General features: G+C 43.5%; 1 protein-coding gene across 1 annotated transcript in view; it reads left to right on the plus strand.

Moving 5' to 3' along the window:
- The window catches only part of IMPA2 (inositol monophosphatase 2), a 452,625-nt gene that overhangs the window by 77,225 nt on the left and 351,061 nt on the right, over positions 1–24,339 (plus strand). The window contains exon 2 of the mRNA XM_069652140.1: positions 6,081–6,214. Within this exon, the coding sequence (XP_069508241.1) occupies positions 6,081–6,214 (134 nt within the window). The remainder of the gene's footprint in view (positions 1–6,080; positions 6,215–24,339) is intronic.

Consider the following 24,339-nt stretch of genomic DNA (forward strand, 5'->3'; position numbering starts at 1 on the left):
GACTACAACTCTCACCAGACTCAGCCAGCATAGTCAATGATGAGGAATAATGGGGGTTTTAGTCCAAAACATCTGGAGAGCCACAGGTTGCAGAAGGGGTGTTGCTAGGTCTGGTAAAGACCCGCGGCTACGCTTATGTCAGAACTGTCGGGATTGGGGGCTAGCTAGCCTTTCGGTTGTAGCTCCTGAGATTCTATCCGGGGCCACAGCCAAAAGACCAGGGGCTATAGCCCCCTTAGTCCCCCCTAGCAATGCCTCTGGGTTGCAGACCCGAAAGTGAAAAGAGCAGCAGAGCCTGTATGGAGGGTGGCAATAGTGGCCTTGCTGTGGGAGAAAATCCACATCCCTGTTATTTCCATTACTAATAGTGGAATGTTGTAAAAGTGAAAATGGTTGGTAAGGATAGAAGCCTTGTTTCGAAGGATTTGGGTGTCCACCTGTTTCATGAAGGACTTCTAGCAGAGGAGAAAAAAGATAATGTCAGGGTGGGATGAGAACAAGATATAAGATTGAGGCGAGACAGATGTGAAAAGGTTTGGAGTCATATTTTGAAAGATCGCACAGGGATATCATGAGAGGGGCAAGGAGGCAGTGATTAAGAGGAGGATGTGGATGCATAAGCGCATGGTTAGAGTGAAAATATGTCAGCTAGTGATTTAGCATGACCGGAAAAGTGATCCAGACACAGGTGATCAGTGTGCCAATATACAGGTGATCAAGAACAGAGAGTAACATGCCAATTGCAGGGTTGGTAGTGACCAAAAATACAAGTATAGGCAGATGGAGACCCAAAAAATTATTTACGCCTTTAGTGATCAACCGTTAAATTAGATAACGGTTGCGACCAACAATTAAGTCACAGGATGGTTGCGACAGCATCTAAATTACAGGCCATTTGGGACAAAAAAATTAAATGACAAGGCTTGTAGGAAACAAAAATTAAATGAAAGCACGACTGTGCCCAAAAATAAAAACCACAACATTTAAATGAGAAGGCTAGTAGCAACCAACAATTAAATGAAAAGTCCAGTAGAATCCAACAATGTAACTCCAGGGCTGTTGACCAATAATTAAAATTGGTAGCAGACAATAATTAAATAGCAAGGCTGGTAGCGACCAGTGCACTAGAAGATTAGTGTCGGGTTGCAGATTCACATATTGGGTATGTGGGGTACCTAGCTGACAGTGATTTGGGCTTTACAGGGCGAGCTAGACGAACAGACAAACCAATGTAGTTCTTTGCCTAAAAGCCCTTTGCCAAGCTGCTTGGTGGGCTGGGTGCCTTAATGGATGAAAGGTAAGGAAAGTGTATCAGCTGGTAGGCTGACACAGTGAGAATGCAGAATGATTGTGCCCAAATGGATTGTGGGACCGTGCAAGATGTTTTTGTAACCATTTACCTAGCTGCTCTTCTCCTGGCCAACTGCCGGCTAGATCAGGTTTAACAGAATACAGGGACGGCCAATATCACTTGGTACCATGGTACCCATTGAGCAGGAGACTGCAAGATGATGGCACCCAACATGATTGTGGGGCGCTGCAGTGCCAGCAAAGGCTCTGCCATTTGTGGTATCTTCCAGTAAAGCAGAACCGCAGTGACGGGTATGCTTTAATAGACAAAGTACCTGAATCCTCCTTTGTGACCCAACTAGAATATCTACATTTAGCATGCACAATACCTTAGCTTTACTGAAACTCTCAGGGCTATTAGGAAGCCCTTGAAGCAACTTGCAACATTAGTGCACGCTTGTATAGGACTCTAGCAATCAAATGGAAAAGTAGCTGTTATTAACAAAGGTAAAAGGTAAAGCAATCTCACATCTACATAAAAACGCAAAAACAGCTTTCAATGTACCTTAGTATTCTGCAAAACCTGGGATGCTTGTCCATGTTGTAACCCAGTGGTCTGCAAACTGTGGCTTTCCAGATGTTTTGGACTACTACTCCCATGATTCCTCAACATCGACTAGGCTACCTAGAGCTGCTGGAAATTGTAGTTCAACACATCTGGGGAGCCACCGGTTGCATAACCCTGTTGTAACCCATTGCAAATCCTCTAAAACCTGGTTTGGTATCCCAAACGTAATGATTTCCATCTGACAGGAATCTCCTCACTACTCATCCTCTGTTACCAGAGGTCTATTTCTGCAGTGGATTCCATAAACATGAGGTACAGTATCTTGAGTGCCAGTGCATCTGAAGGCATTGAGCCATATCTATGTGAGAATAGAACAATGTAGGAATAATTTGAGTGTGTGTTATGGCGGTTAACCACTGGATAAAGCTGATAGTGGTAACATGAGATTATATGAGATTCAAACATCAACACACTATTATTGGAAGCGTTCCTAAGGAGTATTCAGTGCTGGTGAAAGTAAGCCTATCAAAGACCTATATCTACTAAAGGTGCAAGGAAATGCAGAGGAAAAACCTGTTATTCATTATAGGTTTCCATTGAGCATTTCCGAGTCAGTCTCAGGCCCAAATCTCATTGAAATAGAGATTGCAACTTACAGCAGCAGGTAATAGGCTTGTCAGTAACACCATATTATCACAAGGCCTGTCCCCTGATCTTGTCAAGCGTGGGTAAATTCCATGCGCTACAGGAGATTGAAAGGGTAAAGAGGAATCCAGAGCCATTCCTACCACTGAAGTGGAAGGTGGTAGCTGAAAGGGCCACAATTCCTGCCTCCCTCCCCTAGAGCCAGTATGTTGGTTTGCAAACCCTTGCCTCCAGCCTTTCCTCTGGTCTCAGACACTGGCATGTGTCTCTTTTATGAGACCACCAGCCTGATGCAAAAAGCCAACAGCAAAGACCAAGCAAGAAACTCAGCATCAACGCCCCACATGCAGAACATAATGAAAGACAACAGAGAGGAAAAGTTACAAAGAGAAACCACAGCCCCACAGAGACCCGACCACAGCTGCACACTTCCAGTAGAAAGAGGGACCAGCCGCGCACAGACACAGCAAGCAGACCCACATTGCAAGGCTGGCAAAGCACATCAGTGAACTCGTGCAGCAGGTTGCTGGTCCACTAGACCACCTGGGACAAAAAGGGGAATGGAACCGTCTTTCCCAAACTTACTGGGAATGGGCTCCGGAACACGAACTTGAACATTGGACTTTCTGCACCTCCATATTGGATTCACAGAAAGCCTGCATGGAAAATAGGTAGTGCTTAGCCCCCTTTTTATGAGCTTCATCACATATTCACTCCCCGGTGCGCATGACAGAGCCAGATTGGCCAGAGAAAGTCGTCCAATTCTCAAAGGGGGAGTGGGATTTAAACCACGGACTGGAAACCGGAAGTGTGGGTTTTTCAGGTGAGGTCGTAGGTGGAGATGGAACACTACCAAGAGACCAGCAGGAGCAAGGAGGGAACAGTGACTTGGGAAGAAGATGTGTGGAGCAGGTGAGGTATTGTCTTAGGAGTGAAAGCCATTCTGCAGTGTGAGTGTGCGTGTTTGTGTGGTGAGTGAGCAAAAAGGTTAGTGAAAGGAGTGAATGTGAATCGAATGGCACAGTACGGAAGGAGGGAGGGTGCTTGAAAAGTGGAGGTGGGTAGTAGCATGGAGGAGGGGAGTTGTAGTTTGGTAAAGGGGAGTAGTAGCGTGGTAGTGTGGAGGAGGGATGGAGGAAGAGTAGTAGTGTAGATTGGGAGGAGAACTAACATCAAAGGGTGGAGGCAAGATAAGGAAAAGTGAAACATTGGAGGAATGTTAAGGAAGGAAGGAGGAGTGAGGGGGAAATAGCCAGAATAGAGAGGAAGAGGTTAGGGGGGAAAAAAACCCTTGAACTGTCTCTACGACCATGACCTGCAGCATGAATTCACACTGTAACAGAAACCTCAGATCAGACTCGGCACTGTTTCTCGTCATTCCAGTAACAAAATCAACCCATATGGGGGGGGGGGGTTCCTCCTTCTCAGTCCAAGCATTCACAATATGGAACTCCCTCCCATTAAACATTCGCCTCAAAGAGGACCACCCTACCTTCAGAAAGGCACTAAAAACATGGCTCTTCCCCTCGGCACCCTTGCACACTTAGGCCAGATCTCAATGCGAACTCGAGCGCTAACCACCGCCCACCCTCCCTCGCGGGAAATTCGGACGCACAAGAGGAGTCCGTTAGATGGATCATAGCACTCCTTTCCATGCCCAATGCAGCAAAAACTCTTCTTCGGTCTCCCTGCCCCCATCTTGCTCCCCTTAAATCCCTCTACCACTCTACCATCCGTACCCTCTGTCTTCTCTCTCCCCATGATTCCATCTCCAACTCACTTTCCAACCTTGGCTCGCTTCCTTTTAATTCCCAACTTAAATTTCACTTCCTTTGTCTTGTCTTTAAATCTCTTCATGATCTTGCCCCTCCTTACCTCTCTTCTCTCATTCTATACCCCCTCTCGCTCACTTCGTTCTGCAGATCTCTTCTTACTTTCCACCGCCCCACCACCTTGCGCCTCCGCTCGTTTCCGCTCCTTTCACCTCCTTGCCCCCCTACATTCGAACTCCCTTCCTTTCACTATCCGCTCCACTTCCACCTATTCCTCCTTCTGTTCCTCCTTGAAAGCACTCCTTCTCCACTCCCCTCCCTGACACTTTTTCACTCTCCTTTCAATACCCCCTTCCTCATACCTCTATCTCCCTTGTCTCCCTATGATCTCCATCCTCCCTCCTAACTCCCCTCCCTACGCTTTCTCCCTTTTTTCCGTCCCCTCCCCTCCATTCTTCTTCCTACTCAAATGCAAATTGTTCCACATGCTGTTTTTCTGGTTTGTCTCATATATACTGTTATTGCTTCTATGTTACATGTTTAATGTTCCCGTGTTGTTAAACTGTAAAGCTCTTTGTATTAAAGTGCTATATAAACAATAAAATACAAAATACAAAAACGTAGGGTTCATTAAGAGTCATAAATTGTTTGGTATTTTCCACATACTATGAGATTTATCTTTCAACCAAATTCAGGGTTAGTTCAAAACCACTAGCGATATTCTGTAGGAATGCCAGTGGCAGTATTCTTGTTAGGCTTTCAGAAGAAAGACAGCCTATTTATTTTTAAATGTTTGTACTAAGGGCCATGATAAGGGGGTGAGAAGGTGGGCATCTCCATTACCCCCTTTCGGCACTGTGCCCGTGTAATGCGTACAAGTGTCAGTACTAACCCTTTTCTTCATTCACAAATGTATAACAAGGGTGGTATAAACACTATTGTACATAATCCTTTTTCCACCTTCGCATTGAAGGAGGGAATGGATAGACAAAATATTTTTTAAAGTACCTTTTAAGGTTACCACTGGCAGAGGTGCTATTTCTGGGATATTTCTGAAATACCACCTAAGCCACTGTAAATTGGTTGGACTTTGTGCAGTATTACTGGTAGTAGTGGTAATTGCAATTAGCAGCTTTCCACTAAAAAATGTGGCCATCTTGTAGTAACTCCCTTAGTCTTTTATAGGAAGCCATGAGATTGCACTAAAACAAGACCAGCTTTCTTCGGAGGGTGTTTCGATCTTTTGTTTGGCCAGTCCTGATACACCATTAAGGGAATTATTGTACTGCATTATCAACATGGACCAGACTCTTAACCACCTCATTTCCCCATATGTCGAGTTTGCATGTGTCTTTATTTTAAAGAAGAGACTGCAATATGCAATGCACCAGCCTAGTTGTTCCACAATTAGTGTGTTCTCTCAGATTTGCATGACAAGGGCCACATCCACATCTGGGTAATGCATGTGACTGCCATAACATTTCAATTAGAGGAAAATGAGTGGGGGACGAAGGATTGCGGGGCAGCGTATCCTTCAAGGGGCTCCTGGAGTGCGTACTTGCCCAAAGCTCTTCCCACTGGCAAATGTGTATCCATGCCAGAGCAGCATCTCGTGGTGCCTACTCTCTCTGTGCCTCAGGTGTTGCTTCTAACCAACTACATGGGGGAGGCCATGCATTACCGATTCTCCTGAGTGGGCACCATGCCACTGAACAGGTTATCATGCCTTGTTGATTATCTAGAGGGGCGCTTTTGGGGGGGTGGATATTATATTCATTTGACGTGTATCATTATTCTTTTTCCAGGTGATTAGAAATGCTTTTATGAAGGAAAAACGAGTATCAACAAAATCGTCTGCAGTAGATCTGGTGACTGAAACAGACCACTTTGTTGAAGAGTTAATTATCTCGGCTCTAAGAGAGAAGTTTCCCTCTCACAGGTAAGTCCTTTCATTGCAAAGATAGTTGCCATTCTAAACTGTTATTTAACTATGTGTCTGTAAGACTATAGGCAATCATTATAAAATACTAGCATTTCTAGAAATAGTGATACTAATAAATGCAGTTTAATTTTGACACATTTCAAAATAAATGATTTAATTGAATGTAACGGAATATCTTGGCAGCCTTAAATCTTTGCCACACATATTTCACATGTGTTTAGATGCCTCTTATTGGGATGAGCACGATGGGTGGGGCTGTAAGTCATGTACGGTGGATTTGAAAAATATGTAAATGGTCTGGTCTTTGTATGGGTTGTTAGGCGGTATAGAGGAGTAGACAGGACAGGCTCCATGATGATGCTTTTTGAGGCATTGTGGTGTGCTGGAGAGTTTTAGAGGCGATTGCCAGTGTTTTTTGATATTTTTTTTTTATCTCAGTTCAAACTCCTTTTTCTATTTCTTGTGGTTTGTGGTGTTTCTGGTGTTTGTTAATCCCTATGTTATTTCTTTCAGTCTGTTTGAACTTTTTGGGCCCTCTTACGGATCTTTCTTTTTTACCCTTTTTAAACTACTTTCATTTAAAAAATATTCTACTTTCTTCTGCTCCTTTTCCCCTTTTGATACCCAAAAATCTAACTGTTTCCTTTTTATGTACTCTTTTTTTGGGAAACCTTTGTTAGCCTGAGATTAAATCCTGGGTATTAGTCAGTCATCTTTCCTTCTGTTTTGTGCTTTTTTTTTAACACTTTCCCAAAGTGTCAGTCTTGTGTGAAACCATTTGTTATCCTTTGTCACTTCTTGTTTTGTGTTTGGTATTTTTGCCAACATGCCAATTTATTTGGAGGATGAGCTGGGGAGGGGGTTTAAGAGCTGGACTACTCCTCAACCTCTGCGTCAGATGTTAAGGTAGTCAGCCCGGTTTGATAGTAGGTGGTGCTTGAAGGAGAGACAGGCAGAGCTTGAGGAGGAGCAGGCAGAGGCTGGAGAAGGGAAGATGGAAGAGGCTTGGGCTTCGGACTTATGCGAGAGCAATGTTGGAGCAGGGAGCACATGGCTTGGAGCTTGTGGAGGAGAACGCAGAGCTTGAGGGGAAGGTCAAAGAGGTTGTTCTTTGGACTTTGTAGAGGGCCATGTTGGAGTAAGGAGCACTTCTGCCAAAGGCGACTGAAGGAAATTGCAAGGTACATGGGGAGTATATGGCAACCAATCAGGAGGATGTCTTTGTATCTACAGAAACATTCCAACATTTTCTTCAGAACTTGTACCAACATAGGGGCCTTGGAGATGTCAGGGAGGTGTTGTACACCAGCAGCAAGGAACATGTACTACTTTCAATCTATATATATGTGCATCTATCAATCTATGTATGCATGCACAATGTTAAAACAGGTGGACAGTCATAATGTCGACAGTAAAAATGTCGACAGTCAAAATATCGAAAAATAAATGTCGAAAAAAATAATGTCGACAAACAATAATGTTGACATTTTTTCGATATTTTTTCGAAATTTTGACTGTTTATTGTATGAATAAATAAATAAATATATATAACTTAGATGTGTTGAGTATGAGGGGTGGTGGGGGGTGTGGGGTGGTGGCAGGGAGTGTTGGGTGAGAGGGGTTGGTGGAGACACCCCCATAGTAAATGATACTCTTTTTATTTATTTAATTATTGAATAAATACATAAATAAATAAATATATAATTAGTATGTGTTGAGTATGAGGGGTGAGAGGGTGGTTGGGGAGGTGTGGGGGGGTGGCAGAGGGGTGTTGGGTGAGGGGGGCTTGGGGGGGGGACCCCCCATAGTAAATGATACTCTTATTATTTATTTAATTATTGAATAAATAAAAAAATAAATGTATAATTAGTATGTGTTGAGTATGAGGGGTGAGAGGGTGGTTGGGGGGAGGTGTTGGGTGAGGGGGGGTTGGGGGGGGACCCCCCCCATAGTAAATGATACTCCTATTATTTATTTAATTATTGAATAAATAAAAAAATAAATTTATAATTAGTATGTGTTGAGTATGAGGGGTGGGAGGGTGGTGGTGGGGGGTGTGGGGGGGGTTGCAGGGGGGTGTTGGGTGAGGTGTTGATAGTTCTAAGTGACATTTTTTTTTCTAAAAAATGACTTTTTACATTATAAGTATAGGATGTCGACATTATTGTTTTCGACATTTTTTTTTCGACATTTTTGTTTGTCGACATTTTTTTTTCGAAATTATGACTATAAACCTTAAAACATGCTTTCCCTGTCACATTACACATAGGAGTGTCTTTGATTTCAAAGATAAGTGACTGCAAGGGTGAAGACAGACACAAGTGATCTCAGTTCAAGGGTGTTTATTGAACTTCATTGGGTTGGTTGAATGCCTATCCAACCTAAATCTAAGGATGGGAGCATGCTACGACCATCAAATAATAACACAGTCCTAGTCTCTGTCAAATAAAAAGGCCTATACTAATAAACCTATTGTGAATCCTTACTTCTAAATACAAAAGGGTGGGGGGCAATTGTGTATGCACAAAGAAAAGTGTTCAAGAAATAATATGTCAGGACGTTTGAGCAGTTGGCTCCCTTCCCCACGTTTTCAGCATGGGGCAAGGTGGCACTTTGGAGTATTGCACAACTCTAGCTTCTCTGCCACAAGAACACAGTTCAAAGCATAGACATCAGGGTCTTCTGACAAAGTCTCTTTTCCAATAACAGTCTCTTACTGCAGAGGGCCTGCCGTAACAAACAAATAACAAAGTTCAATTTCAATTAGGATCTTCACATGCACAAGTTCCTCCTTTAGGCTTGGATCCCTTTGTAACATAATGTTTACTCTTGGTCCCCCTCGTTCGGGTTCTGACCCCTTTGTATCACAATGTTTTCTCCTGGTCTCCCTTGTTCAGACTCTGGGCATGGATCTCCCTTGTTCGGGCTCGGATCCTCTTGATATCAAAATTGAAGACTTTACATTGTGCAATGGGTTTTGCTTAAACCGTTGAAGGACAACTTCGATTTACTTCATACAATATTCTCATCAATCTTTTGGCTTTTGTTTGTTTCGACGGGATACCTTACTGAGGCCTTCAAATGAGCACGCTCACGGTGCCGGACCACTCTGTTAACGGTATCGTATCTTTCCTTCTCAAGTTCAAACATTCATCAGCAATTTAGCTTTACTTGCGTCTTTCATCACACGTGTTTAACAATGTTCGTTTCAGTGTTCGTTCTACAATGTTGCCATCTTCACTTCAACACAGACCGGTCTTCCATCGGTCTCCCCAACTCACCGGCTGTGTTAATCTCTCTAATGCTTCTTTGTTCTTGGAGCCAAAGGCGATACCCCAGTGGCTGCCGCTCCTCCCCACTTTCGTTGGTTATGCGGGAGGGCCTTCAGTTTCTCCGACACACAATGCAGGAGTCTTCAGTCTGGTTTCCTGGCCCTATGCTTTCTGATTTGAAGGTTTCTGGAAAGTAATGGTTACGTGCCGAACATTTCAAGGGTATTTCCCTCCTTGCAAACCCTTCTTGGTTTCCCATCTTTCTCCCCTCATTCACCTGCTGACTCGAAAATGCTGTTCCTTTGTGTGCTTTGCCTCACACAGAGTGTGCTCTCCTGCTCTGCCTTTTATCCGTGTGGGGAAGTTTAATGGAGGTCAGGTGTGAGGGATTGTCAGTAATTGCCTGACTTTGCCTGACTATAGTAGCAGGACATGCCAGGTACACTGCTCGGGTGTGAGTCTGTTTTCTTCCAGAGCGGGCTGTCTGTGTCGAAGTGTTTGTGAAGGGAAATGGAGGTAAAGTTCCCACGTATCCTACCTGGTAGGGTGGGGTAAATGTGTTATAGAGGGAGGGTACCACGTCTCGCCAGCCAGTGTCCCACTCCCCGAAGACCCCTCACCCAGGTGATCCTCCTGTACTGGTCGATCCCCAGGGTCCGGATCCAAAGGCGATTGGCGTGCCCTTGCCACCGGAAAGAAAGATCCCCGGTGAATAGCGAGTGACTTCTGGTTTCTCACAGTGGGTAGAACTAATTCCCTATATTCATTTCTGTTGCACAAACATAAGAGGGAGACATATGGCATTGTATTTAACAGTACACGTGTGTCCCTGTTATCAAATTGCATTTCCCTGTACTTCCAGCCCAATATTCACCAGATTTACCCTGGCATTCTATAGGGACAATTTGGGACTTACATTTGGGGTTTCAATTACCTTTTTAAAGGTAGCTTCTCATTTGGGGTGAATCAGCAGGGGAACTAGTCAGTCGGGAACTAATCACTCGACAAGCCAACTTTTCAGATGGCTGGTGGAAACCAATTTTCAGCATGCATTGGTCATCTCTCTCTCTCAAAGGGCTGCTCTCCGCTCTGCTCTGCCATCTCCATTTCTTTCCAAGATCATTCCAGCTTCATTTGACCCTATTCCATAATAATAATCCAGCTTCTACCAGGCTTCTTGTTATGTATTGTTTAACTCCTCCCAGATCTTGTAACAGAAATGTGGTTTCTACCAGCCTCATGGTACTGAAAGGGAGGGGTGAATCCTCCGCTAATGGAGAATGGCAATTTAGTTTCATTATATAGAACTTTGAATTAAAATATATGAGTTTTAGAGAAATTGTATCATCAGATTCTGTTGTTTCAGTTTGATTGGTCACATGCATGAATGGTCGTGCTGTGATGAAATATGGAGGAGTTATGTGTTTTTTTCCATTTATCTCCCATTCTTTAATGAGCATCATGTGTGGATTTCTACTTGATTTGGTAGACATACCTTCTAGCTACAAAATGCACTTTGTCTGTGCTAATCTGTCCTTGCATCACAAAGTTATGATTTTTTTAAAGATTGAACTAGTGATGTAAAATGTTCACACATTACTTTATGCTCATGTTGCAAGTGTGGGTTTGCTGACGTTTGCCTGCAAATGACATTGTTGAAACATGGGAAATAGGCTTTTTCCCATTATACTGATATAGAAACCTCAGATGGCTGTAATTTTCAATGCAATGCTTTCACTGTCTAGACACAAGTTGAAAAAGGAAAAGGGTTTAAGCAGTGAAATCTTCTGAACACAATAATAAACTTAGCTCGTGATCAAAAGTCCTATGACTACATTCCTGAACTGAAGTTTTAATGGGGAGGTGAATTTGTAAACAGTTTCAAGTTCCCCTTAACAATAACAGGAATATTTCCGAGACTGTTCCCCCTTGAGTTTCCGATACATCACAACATTACTAGAATTTGAATACATGCAATGTAAAAACAAAATGAGACACTAAATTATTTTTTTCAGTGGGACGTTTATATTATTTTAATTAAAATGAAACATATGCTAAATACAATCACTAAAAGTATAAACGGTTATCTATGCTACACAAGTGCAATGAATATTCTCTGTGCCTTGGTTCTTGGGACCCAGCACATCACATATGGCTGCACACCAAGGTTTTGGGCCTGGTGTCTCCCACATGTGCTCAGTAGCGAGTTCTCTGTGCATTTTTCTGCATGTTCTTAGATACTATTGAGGCAAAAGTTAAACAAGTTTGTGAATTTCTGTTGGGTCTCTAAAGTGCAAAATCAGGCCTTGGAAGTGTTTGGATATTTGTACACAGGAGGAAATGTTCTTAAGCGTGTGCTTACCCCTATACCGTGAAATATTTTAGTGGTATGCTTTTCATCGTGGGCACAAGCAAAATGCGTAATCCAATAGGAAGCATACTTTGGTGAATGACACCTCTTTTGCTCTTTCAGGAAGGCCTTTCTCAGTTCACTTTCTTAATAATACTGTGAATATTCTGGCACACTGCTAACCTGGTCATGGGTTTTGTGCTACTTCACTTTTCCGGCGGAAAGGACTGTCAGGAGGAAGTAAAGCATAGTAATATACAATCTTTGCCATGAAACCGTTATGGGTGTACCCAGTGAAGAATGCTTTGGATGCTACATCGATGTGCAAGCATTGTAAATTGTCTCACAAGGTACCTACTGTGTAATAAACATTTGGATTCATGTTTGTGCCCACTCACTACATATCGTTCAGTATTGGATTATCTATAGAGCTTGCTGTATTTAGTGTCATCATTTATTAGGAATCACAGTCTCATGTCTCATAATCTTATAGCCGCACATGTTTTGAGTCAAAGACTCTGACTCAGGGCTATTTTGTACTAACTGAAATGGTCTTGTATTCCTTATCTTCTTCATATGTGTTCTGTTTCCATTTAAGTTTATCTCAAATTGTTACTGGATCACATTTATGTCCATAGTAAAAATATTTCCACTCTGAACCGTGAGAACATTCTTCATTCTCTACAATTGTATTGAGGCGTTGCTGTGCAATTTCAAGTTCTTGGGTGTCCGCTTCATGTTGTAAGTAATCCAGACTCATCTTTCCAGTCTCTCATTCCACGTGTGAGCTTACAATTGGAGATATACTTGATGAAAAGGGGGCTGCATGAACAGCTACTGTGAGTCACCCCTATTCTCCTTGGATCCTCTGCGCAGGTGGCCAGGGAAAGGCCATAGCTCATGGAGCCTGACCATAGGGGTGGAGAAGCGAGGGAAGATCACCTGGGTGGAGGGTCCTTGATGATTAGGAGTGTGGTACCCTTGAGCAAGACAAGGTATCCCCCTTTCCCTATTTACAACTAACCCAACCTCCTCCAACCTTTATGGGCTATTATAAGCCAGCCCCCCCTCCCTTTTTCCACATGTAATACTTGACAGTACTGGGACGAAGAAGAGGCAACTAAGAATGATGAAGATTACACCTTTTCACCACAGGGGTACTGGGACGAAGAAGATGCCTGCAAGGAGCTGTGAAGGTCAGGCACATCCCTTTAATTACGGTCAGGCAGGCAAGCATCCAGACCTACATCCTGTCGAGGGATTGCACGTGTATAGAGGGAGACCAACCCAGCAGGCCAGAGATTGACAAGAGTGACAAGAGCAACTGGGAGACCTGGATGTGGAGGATCAGCAGGAGACACTTGTAAGGAGGCAGCTCTGGTGGCCCAGGAGAAAGAGGCAGGATGCTGGCAGAATACCCAAAAGACTTGTGGTACCCAATGTAAGTGGGCTGTGTATTTCCCACAAGCTAGGGAGCCCGGAACACAGAGGACGCCATCCGCATTCAGGAACAGGCATCGGCGGTGCCAGTGTGAAATAAGAAACACACAGCGAATGAGCAGAGCTCCCACTAGTGGGTTTTCCGCCCTCAGGAGCAGAGTGTAAGTCACAGGGAACCACTAGGAAGACGCAGAGAAGTCTGGTGAGTGTAAGGGAGGCATTCCAGCACCGGGGCACTCCTACTCCTAAAGGGCCACAAGTGAGTAACAGTCCGTGAAAATAACCTATTAAGTGCATATTGAATACCAAACTAAATGGAAACTTAACCTTGAAACAAAAGCAGTGCATATTGAATACCAAACTAAATAGAAACTTAACATTGAAGTAAACCAATGTATACTAAATACTGAATTAAATGGAAATTTAACATCGAAGTAAACAAGGGCACATTGAATACTGAACCTAATAAAGCTACATGAGTGCCCATTGAACACTGAACTTAAAATTATTAATATTAAATATATGTTGCAAAACAATTTGACATAAACCTTGAAGTCAAGTACATTAAAGGCTGAAAGGAGCCAAAGGGGGAATTTGAATGAGTCATTGCAGTGCGGCAAGGCCACAGTTTGGAATAAGGTATGTGACACGTGGTGGCGGAGCCACAAGGCTATCAAGGAGAAGCCAGAGAGGTGCAAGATTACACCTTAAACCAAGAGGCCAAAAAAAGGAGTTAAGTAAAGGTGACCTGGTGCACAAGAGCAAGTGCCAAGGAACCTGTGTGGGGCTGAGAAGCCCAGGGATTATGTTTGCGTGACCTGTGATGGGTGGACCGTGTGGTCTAACAAATGTGCCTAGACCAGGGAACTCTGAATTATGAAAGAGCCCAATGAAACCACTGCAAATCAGGTTCAGGTTGACCTGGTGTTTTGTTGAAAGACTGAAACAAGTGTAAGTGGTGAAGTTGAAGTCTTGGGAAGGGGATCCCTGAGACTTAAAGGATCACACTTGTTGTCTTGGGAATGGAGTCTCAAGACCCCTTTTTATTTTGGAGTGAGTTGCTTGAAACTGGGGGAAGGGAACCCCAAGGATTGGTACTGGACTATATCACCTTGAACTGGAGAACGGTTGAGACTTTTTCATGGAACTTTCTTATGCCTAGGTTGAAGGGGAGATGAAAGTAAGCTGTGAGCAGGAAGAAGCTAAGACTTTTTAGTTGAATACTATTTCTTTGAACTTTGACATCCCTACTCATTTGTTAGCTTTAGGGCAAGGATAGGTTTTGGACACAGACAGACTTTTAAGTTGAACTTTGGCCTTCTTAACATATTTTGGACACTGTAGGAAAAGCTAAAGTGGACGTCAATCTTCTGAGCCACAATTCAACTCTCATGAATTGGTAGATTCTTGCTTTTTTAGTCATTATGTATGCAATTATATTGTATTGTTGATTGCTGCCTAATGATTTAATATCGAGTAAAGGTTAATGACAACGGCTTATGAAGTGGGCTCCCGAAAGATGGAGTTACATGAGCAACGCAGGCGTCACATGGCAGACACCACAGATTAAAAAGCATGGCAATACCAAGCACTCTAATTTCAACACGTTATTGGGAAATGTATTCAAATTAGGGCCAAACCCAACTCTATATAAGGGATGTCCTCCACAAAAAAAAAAAACAGGATGTCCTTCTCCCAATGTTTTGCTCACTCCTACATGAGTGGTTAGGCCCTGGGCCTATGGGAAGCCTTTCACGTCAAAATTACACTTTTTTAACATGACGCATTGAAATGAATACAAAATGTGTTGAAATTAATGAGACGTACATTAAGATGAATATAAAAGCACACATACTGAATTAAACAAGACATACACTAAAAAGAAAATCAACCACACTGTATGACCCTCAGTAAAAGGAATATAAGCGCTGAAATTAATGTGATATATGCAAAAATTTGTATTACATGCAATGCGATGAATATGACTCCCATGGAGTGTTTCATCTGTTAAAATAAATGTCACGTGCTAAAATAGATATAACATACCATGAAGTGAGTGTAGTATGCATTTAAATAAATCTGGCACATAAAGAAAGGAATATAACACAGATTGAAATTAATGTCATATGCATTGAAATGAACATGACACCCATTGAAATAGATAAACATGGGTTGAAATTAATATAAAATTGATTGAAATGTATAGAACATATTGTATTGTATTGTATTGTATTGTATTTGGTTATTTATATAGCGCTTTTTGCCCATTTGAATGGCCTCAATGCGCTTTGTGGTTGGAACGCCCTCGGTGACCATAGTCTGGAGGTTCTAATAGTTTTAGATGAGGAGAGGCATGTGTGCATTTTTGCTGGTCTAGGTCTTAGGTGGCTGGCTAGGCTCGACAAAACAGCCCAAATAGGTCAGGCACGTGGGTGGGCGCTATTGGTGGTTTGCGATAGAGAGCTAGTGTTGAAAAGAGTCGATGTGTGGCCAGCTATACCAAATTCTTTTTCGTTGCTAGTCACTGTATGCTAGTGGCAGAGGGGTTGATGTACGTCAGGTGTTTCAGTGTGGATGGCTATATGCGCTGCTAGACCGGATGAGCATAGCCATAGCTGCATTTTACGGTGCATGGATGCTTGGCCATGCCTGCCGCCTGTGTTAACAGCCGTGGTGTAAGGTATACATACCGTAAGTTCGATGTTTGGTTGCAGCGATCATTGTCCAGTGCAGACGGCATGGTCTCATTATTCATGGTCTCTCTGGTGCGAGAGTCTGAGCGGTGAAGGCGAGTGAGTTTATTGCGGTGTGCCACAGACAGCAAAGCTGCTTGCTTCCCTGGTGTATGTGTCAGTTAGGAAATTGTTGTTCATGGGGCGATAGAGCCCTGAGAACCCTTTTTAGTAGGAGAGAAGCATAGGTTTCACAATTTTTGATGAAATTAATAGGACAAGCACTAAAATGATATAACATGGATCCAAATAAATATAGTATGCAATGTAATTAATGACACCTAATAAAATGGATTCAACATGGGTTGAAAAATATACATGTATTGAAATGAATATGACAAGCATTACAATGAATATAACATGAATTGAAATAGTGAATAAAACACGGGTTGAAATAATAACATGGGTTGAAATTAATGTAATTTGCAATGAAATGAATATGAAACCCATTGAAATGAGTACAACATGGATTGTAACTAATATAAAATGTATTAAAATGACTATAACATAGATTGAAATGAATGTTACATGTATTGAAATGAATATGACCCCCATTGAAATGGATATAACTGGTTAAAATTAATGAAACATGGATTGAAATGAAAATAACATTTGATGAAATGAATATGATCAGCATTATAATAAATAGAACATGGATTGAAATGAATGTTATATGTAATGAAATTAATATAACACCCACTGAAACGGCTAAAATAACATGAATTGAAATCAGTATAACAAGCATTAAAAGGAATATAACATGGATTGAAATTAATGTTAAATGCACTGCAATGAATATGACAGTGATTGAAATGAATACAACATGGGTTAAAATTAATGTAGCATGCCTTGCAGTTAATTTGATATGCATTAAAATGAATATAGCGCAGATTGAAATGAAAGTAACATACATTGCAAAAAATGTGACACCCCATGAAATGAAATAACATTGGCTAAAACGACCATGGCATCGGTTTAAATTCATATAATACGCACTCAAATTAATATAATCTGCATTGAAATTATTATGGCACCCATTGAATTAAACCTGACACGCATTGAAATGTATATACCATGGATTGAATTAGTAAAACATGCAATGAAAGTAATAGACACCCATTGAAATGAATGTGACATGCATTCAAAGCAGCACTGCATGCATTAAAATGATTATGCCATGTTTATCAATGATCATGACAGTCACTGAAATGTAAGCATTACTTACCAGATATCCCATTGCTCTTAATCATTCCCTCCCTTGTCCTAGTCTTTATCGAGATAGGCAACCTCTTCATGAAAACATGTATTGCCCCTTCTGGCATAGATAGTGAGGGAGGATCTCAGAACTTTGATGAGGAACAGATGGGCTCACAATAATAGGATTACTGGTAAGCAACCTTAACATTATTACCATTTCCTTTTTCCTCATCCCATTATTAAATGTATGAAAAGCAATATACAAAGGCAGTGCATAACCGTGATAGTTTATACAAGATAATGCATTACAACCATCATGCCTCTTTGTTTTGTTTGTAGTTGTTGATGAAAGTCTCGGATGTCACCTAAATGGCAGACACACAAATGCCACCCAAGGCAGCACCCTTAAATGGGCCCAAAAGGCTGATGTGGCCCTAAGTGTTCGACCCAGAACCTCTACTGGGTGATGTGAGAAACCAGAAGGTGTCTCGCCCACTAGTCCCCGGGGATCTGTTATCCAGGTGGCCAGGAAATGGGCATTGCTATTGGATCCAGTTCCTTGGGGTGGACCAGTGTGGGACGATCACCTGGATGGTGGGGGGTCTTCGAGAGTGGAAGTGGGACATCAACGGGTGAGATGCTGTACCCCCTTCCTCAAAACACCTTTTCACATCCTACCCCGTAGGATATGGAAAAGCTCTACCCCTACAACCCCCTTTCCTGCACAAACACTTTCTCACACCACGAAAGACAACGGACTAACAGCAGGGCCGTTTACCTGACCTGTCCCAACACATGGGTCAGACAGATTCAAGCAATTGCCGATAACTATGCACACCTGACGGCCCTGCCCCATCCACACAGGGATAAAAGGCAGAGCACGAGAGCACACTTTGAGCAAGGCCCAAAGCATGAGTAAGCAGCTATTCCAGGACAGCAGTTCAAACGAAGGAGGAAGGCGGAGGAGACCAAAAGTACGACAAGGAGGGAATTGCCCTTGCCCTTTTCAAATCAGAGCCAGGAAGCCTTCTATAAAGGAACAGTAAGACCGGGAATAGCAGCTGACGATTGGTGTGGCAGATGTCAACTGTACACAGGGCCCTCCCGCACTGATAGCCAGGGCGGGGAAAAGAGCTGGCCGCTGTGGTACCGTCCTTGACTACAGCGGGAGAAAAGCCAACAAGTTCAACGCAGTTGGAGGAAGCTGAAAGTAAACCGGACTGTGTTAAGCTCATGGTTGCAGTAGCAACATTTGTGTAAAGAAAAAGAAGATAATAGACAAAGGTCATTTGTGAACAACCGAGGTATCAGGGTTAGAATGGTCCGGTGCCCCGTTGGCGAGGGGTGGTTACCTGGTTGTCCCCTAAGGTAAATAAAGAAATAAAGACACAGAGCCTCATCACGAGTTGGGCGGTATCCCGACTTGGATACCGCCCAACTTTATTTGCGTTACCGCCCACCTGGCCGGCGGTATTACCGCTGGATCATGGGTTGGGTGGTAAACGTTATTCCCCATTGCATCCATTGGACCCAATGGGGAATTTTCTGCATAATTACCGCTGGTGGTATTACCGCACTGTAATTGCACCCGAAATCATAATTTTTCTGGCATGTTTACTCCCAGCTCTGAACTGGGGTAAACACACCATACTCATGATTGGGCGGACCCTTAAATGTGGCTGTAACCCCGTTACCACTGCATTTAAGGGCTACCGCCCAACTCGTGATGAGGCCCACAGACACTACAGTGTAGAGAAAAATATTGTATTTAAATGTATGTTTATGTGTTATATGGAATAATTTACATGGGCTATACCATCTAGTCCAGCACGTGGCTGGATGAAATGTGAAAGAAAACAGAGGAAGCAGAGAACAGTGGACAAAGCTACCTTGCCCAGGAGTGGGCTGGACAGGTGAGAGAACATTCTAAAAGGAGACGGTTAAAAAGGAATAAGAAAATGTTGCAAGAGGAAGAGGCTGGAGCTGGTTGCTCCCTGTGGGGCCGTGGCTTTGAGCACCCTCCCAGGGATGAAAATCGTTCAAGAATGGGGCAGGGCACCCTGGCATTGATTGTGGGCCAAGCTGCGTTTCCGGAGCAGCACATGCACTCACAGAGCCGTGGGGTGCTGATAGACTGACCAGGCTCAAGCATAAAGATCGAGCTGCACGTGTGGAACAGCCTAGACCTGGCCGAGGGACCCAGCCCCGAGTGGACCCAGAAAATAAGTCCTCCTGGGCCACATAATCCATGAGTGAGTATGTCTGTCCCAATTGCCCCTGGCCGCCACATCCTTGCAGCTTGGATGAATATTGGTGTAGCATCGGAATGACGGCTGGGGCGCTGATGATTAAGCAGCCTGCCCCCTTGTGCCGCATGCAGAGATGACAGAATGCTGGGGCTGCAACTGCACAGTGGTGAATGATGGTGGATTCCCCATTACAAATGGGATGCTGCCAGAAGGACAAACGTCCCGCTGCGATGCAGGCGGCCTCCTCGAAGCATGGCGCCCACCCAAGTAGATTGTGTGCCGAGGGGCACATCAGTGATGCAGGTGTCCCCACAGGGCATGGAGGCAGCAACAAAAAGGATCATGTGTGCAGTGGGACATCGTGGTGGTGTGGCAGCTCCCAGGTCTACGGACCACCGTAAAAATGAGTATTGTGTCATTGATGCTGGCGGGACCCCCATGGCATGGGGGCTTCTTAAGAACAGTCAGCTTGCAAAGACCATGTTTGGGTGATTGGGGGTCCCTACATGGTGGATGGGGCCACCCGAAAGATAAAGCAGGCACAGGTCCAGCATGATGTGGGAGCAACACCCTTTGGGACTAGGTAGGTGGGCCCACTCTAATCACCCATTATGGGACAGGGCAAGAGGGATACCTGAGGAGATGACCCCCTTAGATGACGGGAGTCCCCCAGAAAGGAATATTAGTTGTCCTCCCTATCCCCAAAATTCCAGTAATACCTTTGTTGGATACATAGGGATTAAAATGTCTGCTAACTGGAGTCTTCCTGTAAAGGTGAACAGTGTTGGTTCTGACCCTCTATACCCACAGGATTATCTGGTATTGAGAGAGTTGTGGGAAATCCCACCCCCTCACAGAGGGATTAGAGGCAATCACTTTTACAGCAAAGAGGGAGACATCCGTAGAGCTACATAGATGCAGAACCCTCCTCCTGGGGGGTGTGGCAGGAAGAGGCGAGTATCTGCCAAGCGTAGCAGACCTGAATGAGACAAAACCCATGAAATGCGACAACCCTGCCAGAGGAGAAGTTCAGAATGCCTGGTCTGGAGCACTAGTGCAGAGAATGTGCAGTGCAACGGCAGGCTGGCTGAGGAACGGAAACGGCATAGTTGTAGGAAGGCCGTGGAAGAGAGGCATTAGATTCACCAGAAGTAGAGAACCCAGAAAACACTGGGGTACCGGCGATGCCTGTGCCAAACTTTGTATTCCTCGAACAGAGCACTACAGCAAAGTGAAAAGTATGCAGTGGCTCCGGGGAACCAGGGAGGTAAGGCCCAATAATACACCAGGGTAGGGTGAGACACAAGAGCAAAACGTGGGCTGTGAGCAACCATACCCCAAGGTGTCAAAAAAAGGTAGCAGGCACTCCTCTCCAGAAAGAACATGGCATGATAACCTGTTCTGAGATGAGAGTTTGCAGCACACGCTTTTTGCTCACTGTACTTTTCACAGATGGGAAATATCCATTTGCATATCAGTCTTTGTCCCGCCCACATGGGCAGTCCAGCACTGAAATGCTATGGCAATTCCTCTATGAACAAGAGTACCAACAGCAACCCTGTACATGTGTTTCAGCCTTGTTGGGCCTCATCAGTGAGGTGAAGCTGCGCCTCTCTGAGCACAGTGAGCAGGGAGTCCACGTCTGGTTTCCCCCAGGTAACTTAGGGTGACCAACCCCAAGTTCCTTACAAATATGTCAAAAAAGGTTTTGAGGCAGGCAAGAGATGTAAGAGCTCAAAGTGGGCTGCGAGATACCATACCCCAGGCAGGTCGAGAGAAGCATGAGCACAAGGCAGGTTGCGAGAAAACATACCCCAGACTGGGCTGAGCGAAAGAAGATCCCAAAGTGGGGTGCCAGAAACAACAGACAAAAGTAAGGTGAATGAAACCATCCCCCAGGGCGGGGTAAAAGCAACCATACCAATCAACATTATTTTATTTTGGCATGTCCGCCATGAAAGCACATAAACACATATATAAAACTTCATAAAATATCACATAAAAGGAAATTAAAATACAAAATATAATCACATTATTAAAAACACCAAGCCAATACATGAATACATAAAACATTCCATAAAAGAAATGTGCATTACTTTCAGAGGACAGTGTGAAGAATCCTATGGATCCCACACTGAAATCCTGCCTAAAATCTTCTCCCAGGCGGCCAGATGAAGGCAGTTGCTTCCTGCTCCTAACCTTGTGGGTGGTGTACAGCGGGAGGATCATCTGCGGGGGAACAGGGCCCAGGGTGGTGAGGGAATTCTGTGGTATGAGCCACAGTATTTTTCCTCTGTTAGAGAGACTTCTTCACCTGTACCAAAGGAGGTCATGGCTTATTGTAATTGTAATACCTCTCTCTCTCTGATATGAGATCTAAAGTATTAAAAGCAAAACCCTTACTGGTGTCCCAGACTTAAAACCCTCCTCAATCCCAAAGATGCAAAATAAAGGATTATGGAAATGTTGTCTTCTCTACACCATCTTCCTCTGGAAAAGTTAAATCTTACAGCCCCTCTGTCAGAAATATTAAGGAAATAACATCAGCTTTAAAAAGATTACTTTTGTAGGAAAAACTACAAGTCCCATAAATCTTAAGGGGCTGAGACGAAGAGGAGGGCTGAAGAGGCATGCAGGTATAGTGATCAAGCATGTAAGCCTAACAGCCATTGTAGGAGTAAGGCTATTGAACCTAATGGCTCACACCTGAAGCCTGGGGAAGGGAGTCTATCCAGGACAGGAGATGGGCATACAGATGTTGTGTTTATATTGTTTATTATATTGTGTTTCTATATCATTTTCTTTGTACATTGGTTGTTTAGAGTGAGGACCAGTTTACCCATGCTAGAGAATGTTCCCTTAGTCTTTAGACTAGGTACGGAATTCCTCTGTAGAGTAGGGCAAGCGAAGCATGATTTAATTATATTTCTCTAATAAAATTGGCTATTTTGAGAAATCTACAAGTAGTTGTCTGCCTCGCTTTTTAGTGACCCCTCACAACAGTTACTAAATTAAACAAGCAAATCTGAATGACAAAGTGCAAATGCATGAGCATGTAATTGCTGTGTAAGGCAAAATATGCGTACCAAGATGTATGTGCATAACAGTAAAAATTGTCAGAGGAAAATTATAATAAATGCCCCTGACCCCTAGAATATATCTAAAATCTAGCAACAAAGACAGCCTCTCGTTTATCTGACTTTGGTCGTTCTCTGCCTCCAAGCTCCCAGATAATTACACACTGAGTGTATCGCCAAACCTATCCTCTATTTGCGGCACATTGACATTTCTTGGGCTGTTGTCCAAATTGATCTGGCCAGACAAAATAGTTTTAAAGTAATTTATTCTAATGCCTAGATACTCCAGGCAGATTAACATAAATTGGTGCGAGAAACCTGAGCGTATTCTCACTTCTATTCCCCATGGGTCCTCTGCGCATATGGCCAGGGAAAGACCATCGCTTTTGGATCCTGACACTCGGGGTAGACTAGTGAGGGAGGATCACCTGGGTGGAGGGTCTTTGGGGAGTTGGGTACCCTTGGGAGAGACATGGTATCCCCCTTTTCCTGCTGACAACCAACCCATCTCTTCCCCCGCCTTCATGGGTTATCATGAATCGCCTCCCCTGACTTCCCCATATATAACCACTAACAGCACTGGGACGAAGAAGAGGCAGCTAGGAGGAATGAAGACTAGGTGCTTTTACCTCTCTGGTACAGGGACGAGGAAGAGACCTAATGAGAGTTGTAGAGGTCAGGCATGTCCCCTTAATGAGGGTCAGGCAGGGCTGATTGCACATTTGCACCTGCAGCCTGGTAAATGGCTGCCGGTGTATTACAGAAAGCCCAATCCAATGATGTCAGGAGAGGCAGTGGTGGCGATGGTGGAGCAGAAGCAGAGAGGCCAAGAGAAGCAGCAGGGAGCTGTACATGTGCAGCACGCCGATGGTTCATGGGAGGGCGGCCCAAGAGCTGGGGCTTAGTGGAACCGAACGAACACTGAAAGGGGAGCCGTGCAGGAAGGCTGCCCCTTTTTTCGGTTGTTCAGAAGCTGACCCAGGAGTGCCTGAGAGGCAGGAGATGGAGCCCTGAGGCAGAGAGCAGAAAGCCGAGAGATCTGCGCTGTGGGAACTTCCAAAGAAGCAACCGGTGAGTTTCTATGAGAGAGGAACCCTGTTATGCGAGTTTTTGGACTTGGAATTCTTTGTATTGGAGTGGTCACGTGCATGATAAAAAAACGTTTTCAAAGGTCTCCAATCTGAATCCTCAATAACTATTGAACAATTGAGAATAATTTGTAACAGAGTGGTCGCGTGTACATGATAGCACGTTTTCGAAGGTTGCTGAGTGCTGGGCACGTAATAAAGGCAATCTACAAAGATGTATAACATTAAGATGAACAGAATGAAACCTTCAACAATTATTGAATTCCAAAATGAATGTAAAGCTTAACAAACAGATGTTCTTACTTATTGAATAACGAACTGAAAAAAATAAACAAAACTGTTACTTATGAAAAACACAAATGAATGAAGCTTTAAAATTCCTGTGTCAAATTCAAAAGTGAAATGCAACTTTAAATACCAGTAAAATTCATATATGCTGAATCTACAAGTCCATAAAACTTTGAATCAAAGAAACCAATGCACATTGAACTTTAAGTGAACAGAACTTTAACAATACAAGTGAACCTAATAGATATGGAACTCCAGGGTGAAAGGAACTTTGGAAGTTTGGGGATGAACTTTACCAAGTGAATCAAAGATAAGTATATTAGACACCAGACAGGGAGAAATTTCAAATAATAAAATATGCTTGAAAATCCAAATGGACTGCAACTTTCAGTCAAGAAATGTATGTACAAAGACCCACCATATACAGAA

This window comes from Ambystoma mexicanum, chromosome 3p, assembly GCF_040938575.1.
Source record: "Ambystoma mexicanum isolate Mex_15411 chromosome 3p, UKY_AmexF1_1, whole genome shotgun sequence".
NCBI classification, from domain to species: domain Eukaryota; kingdom Metazoa; phylum Chordata; class Amphibia; order Caudata; family Ambystomatidae; genus Ambystoma; species Ambystoma mexicanum.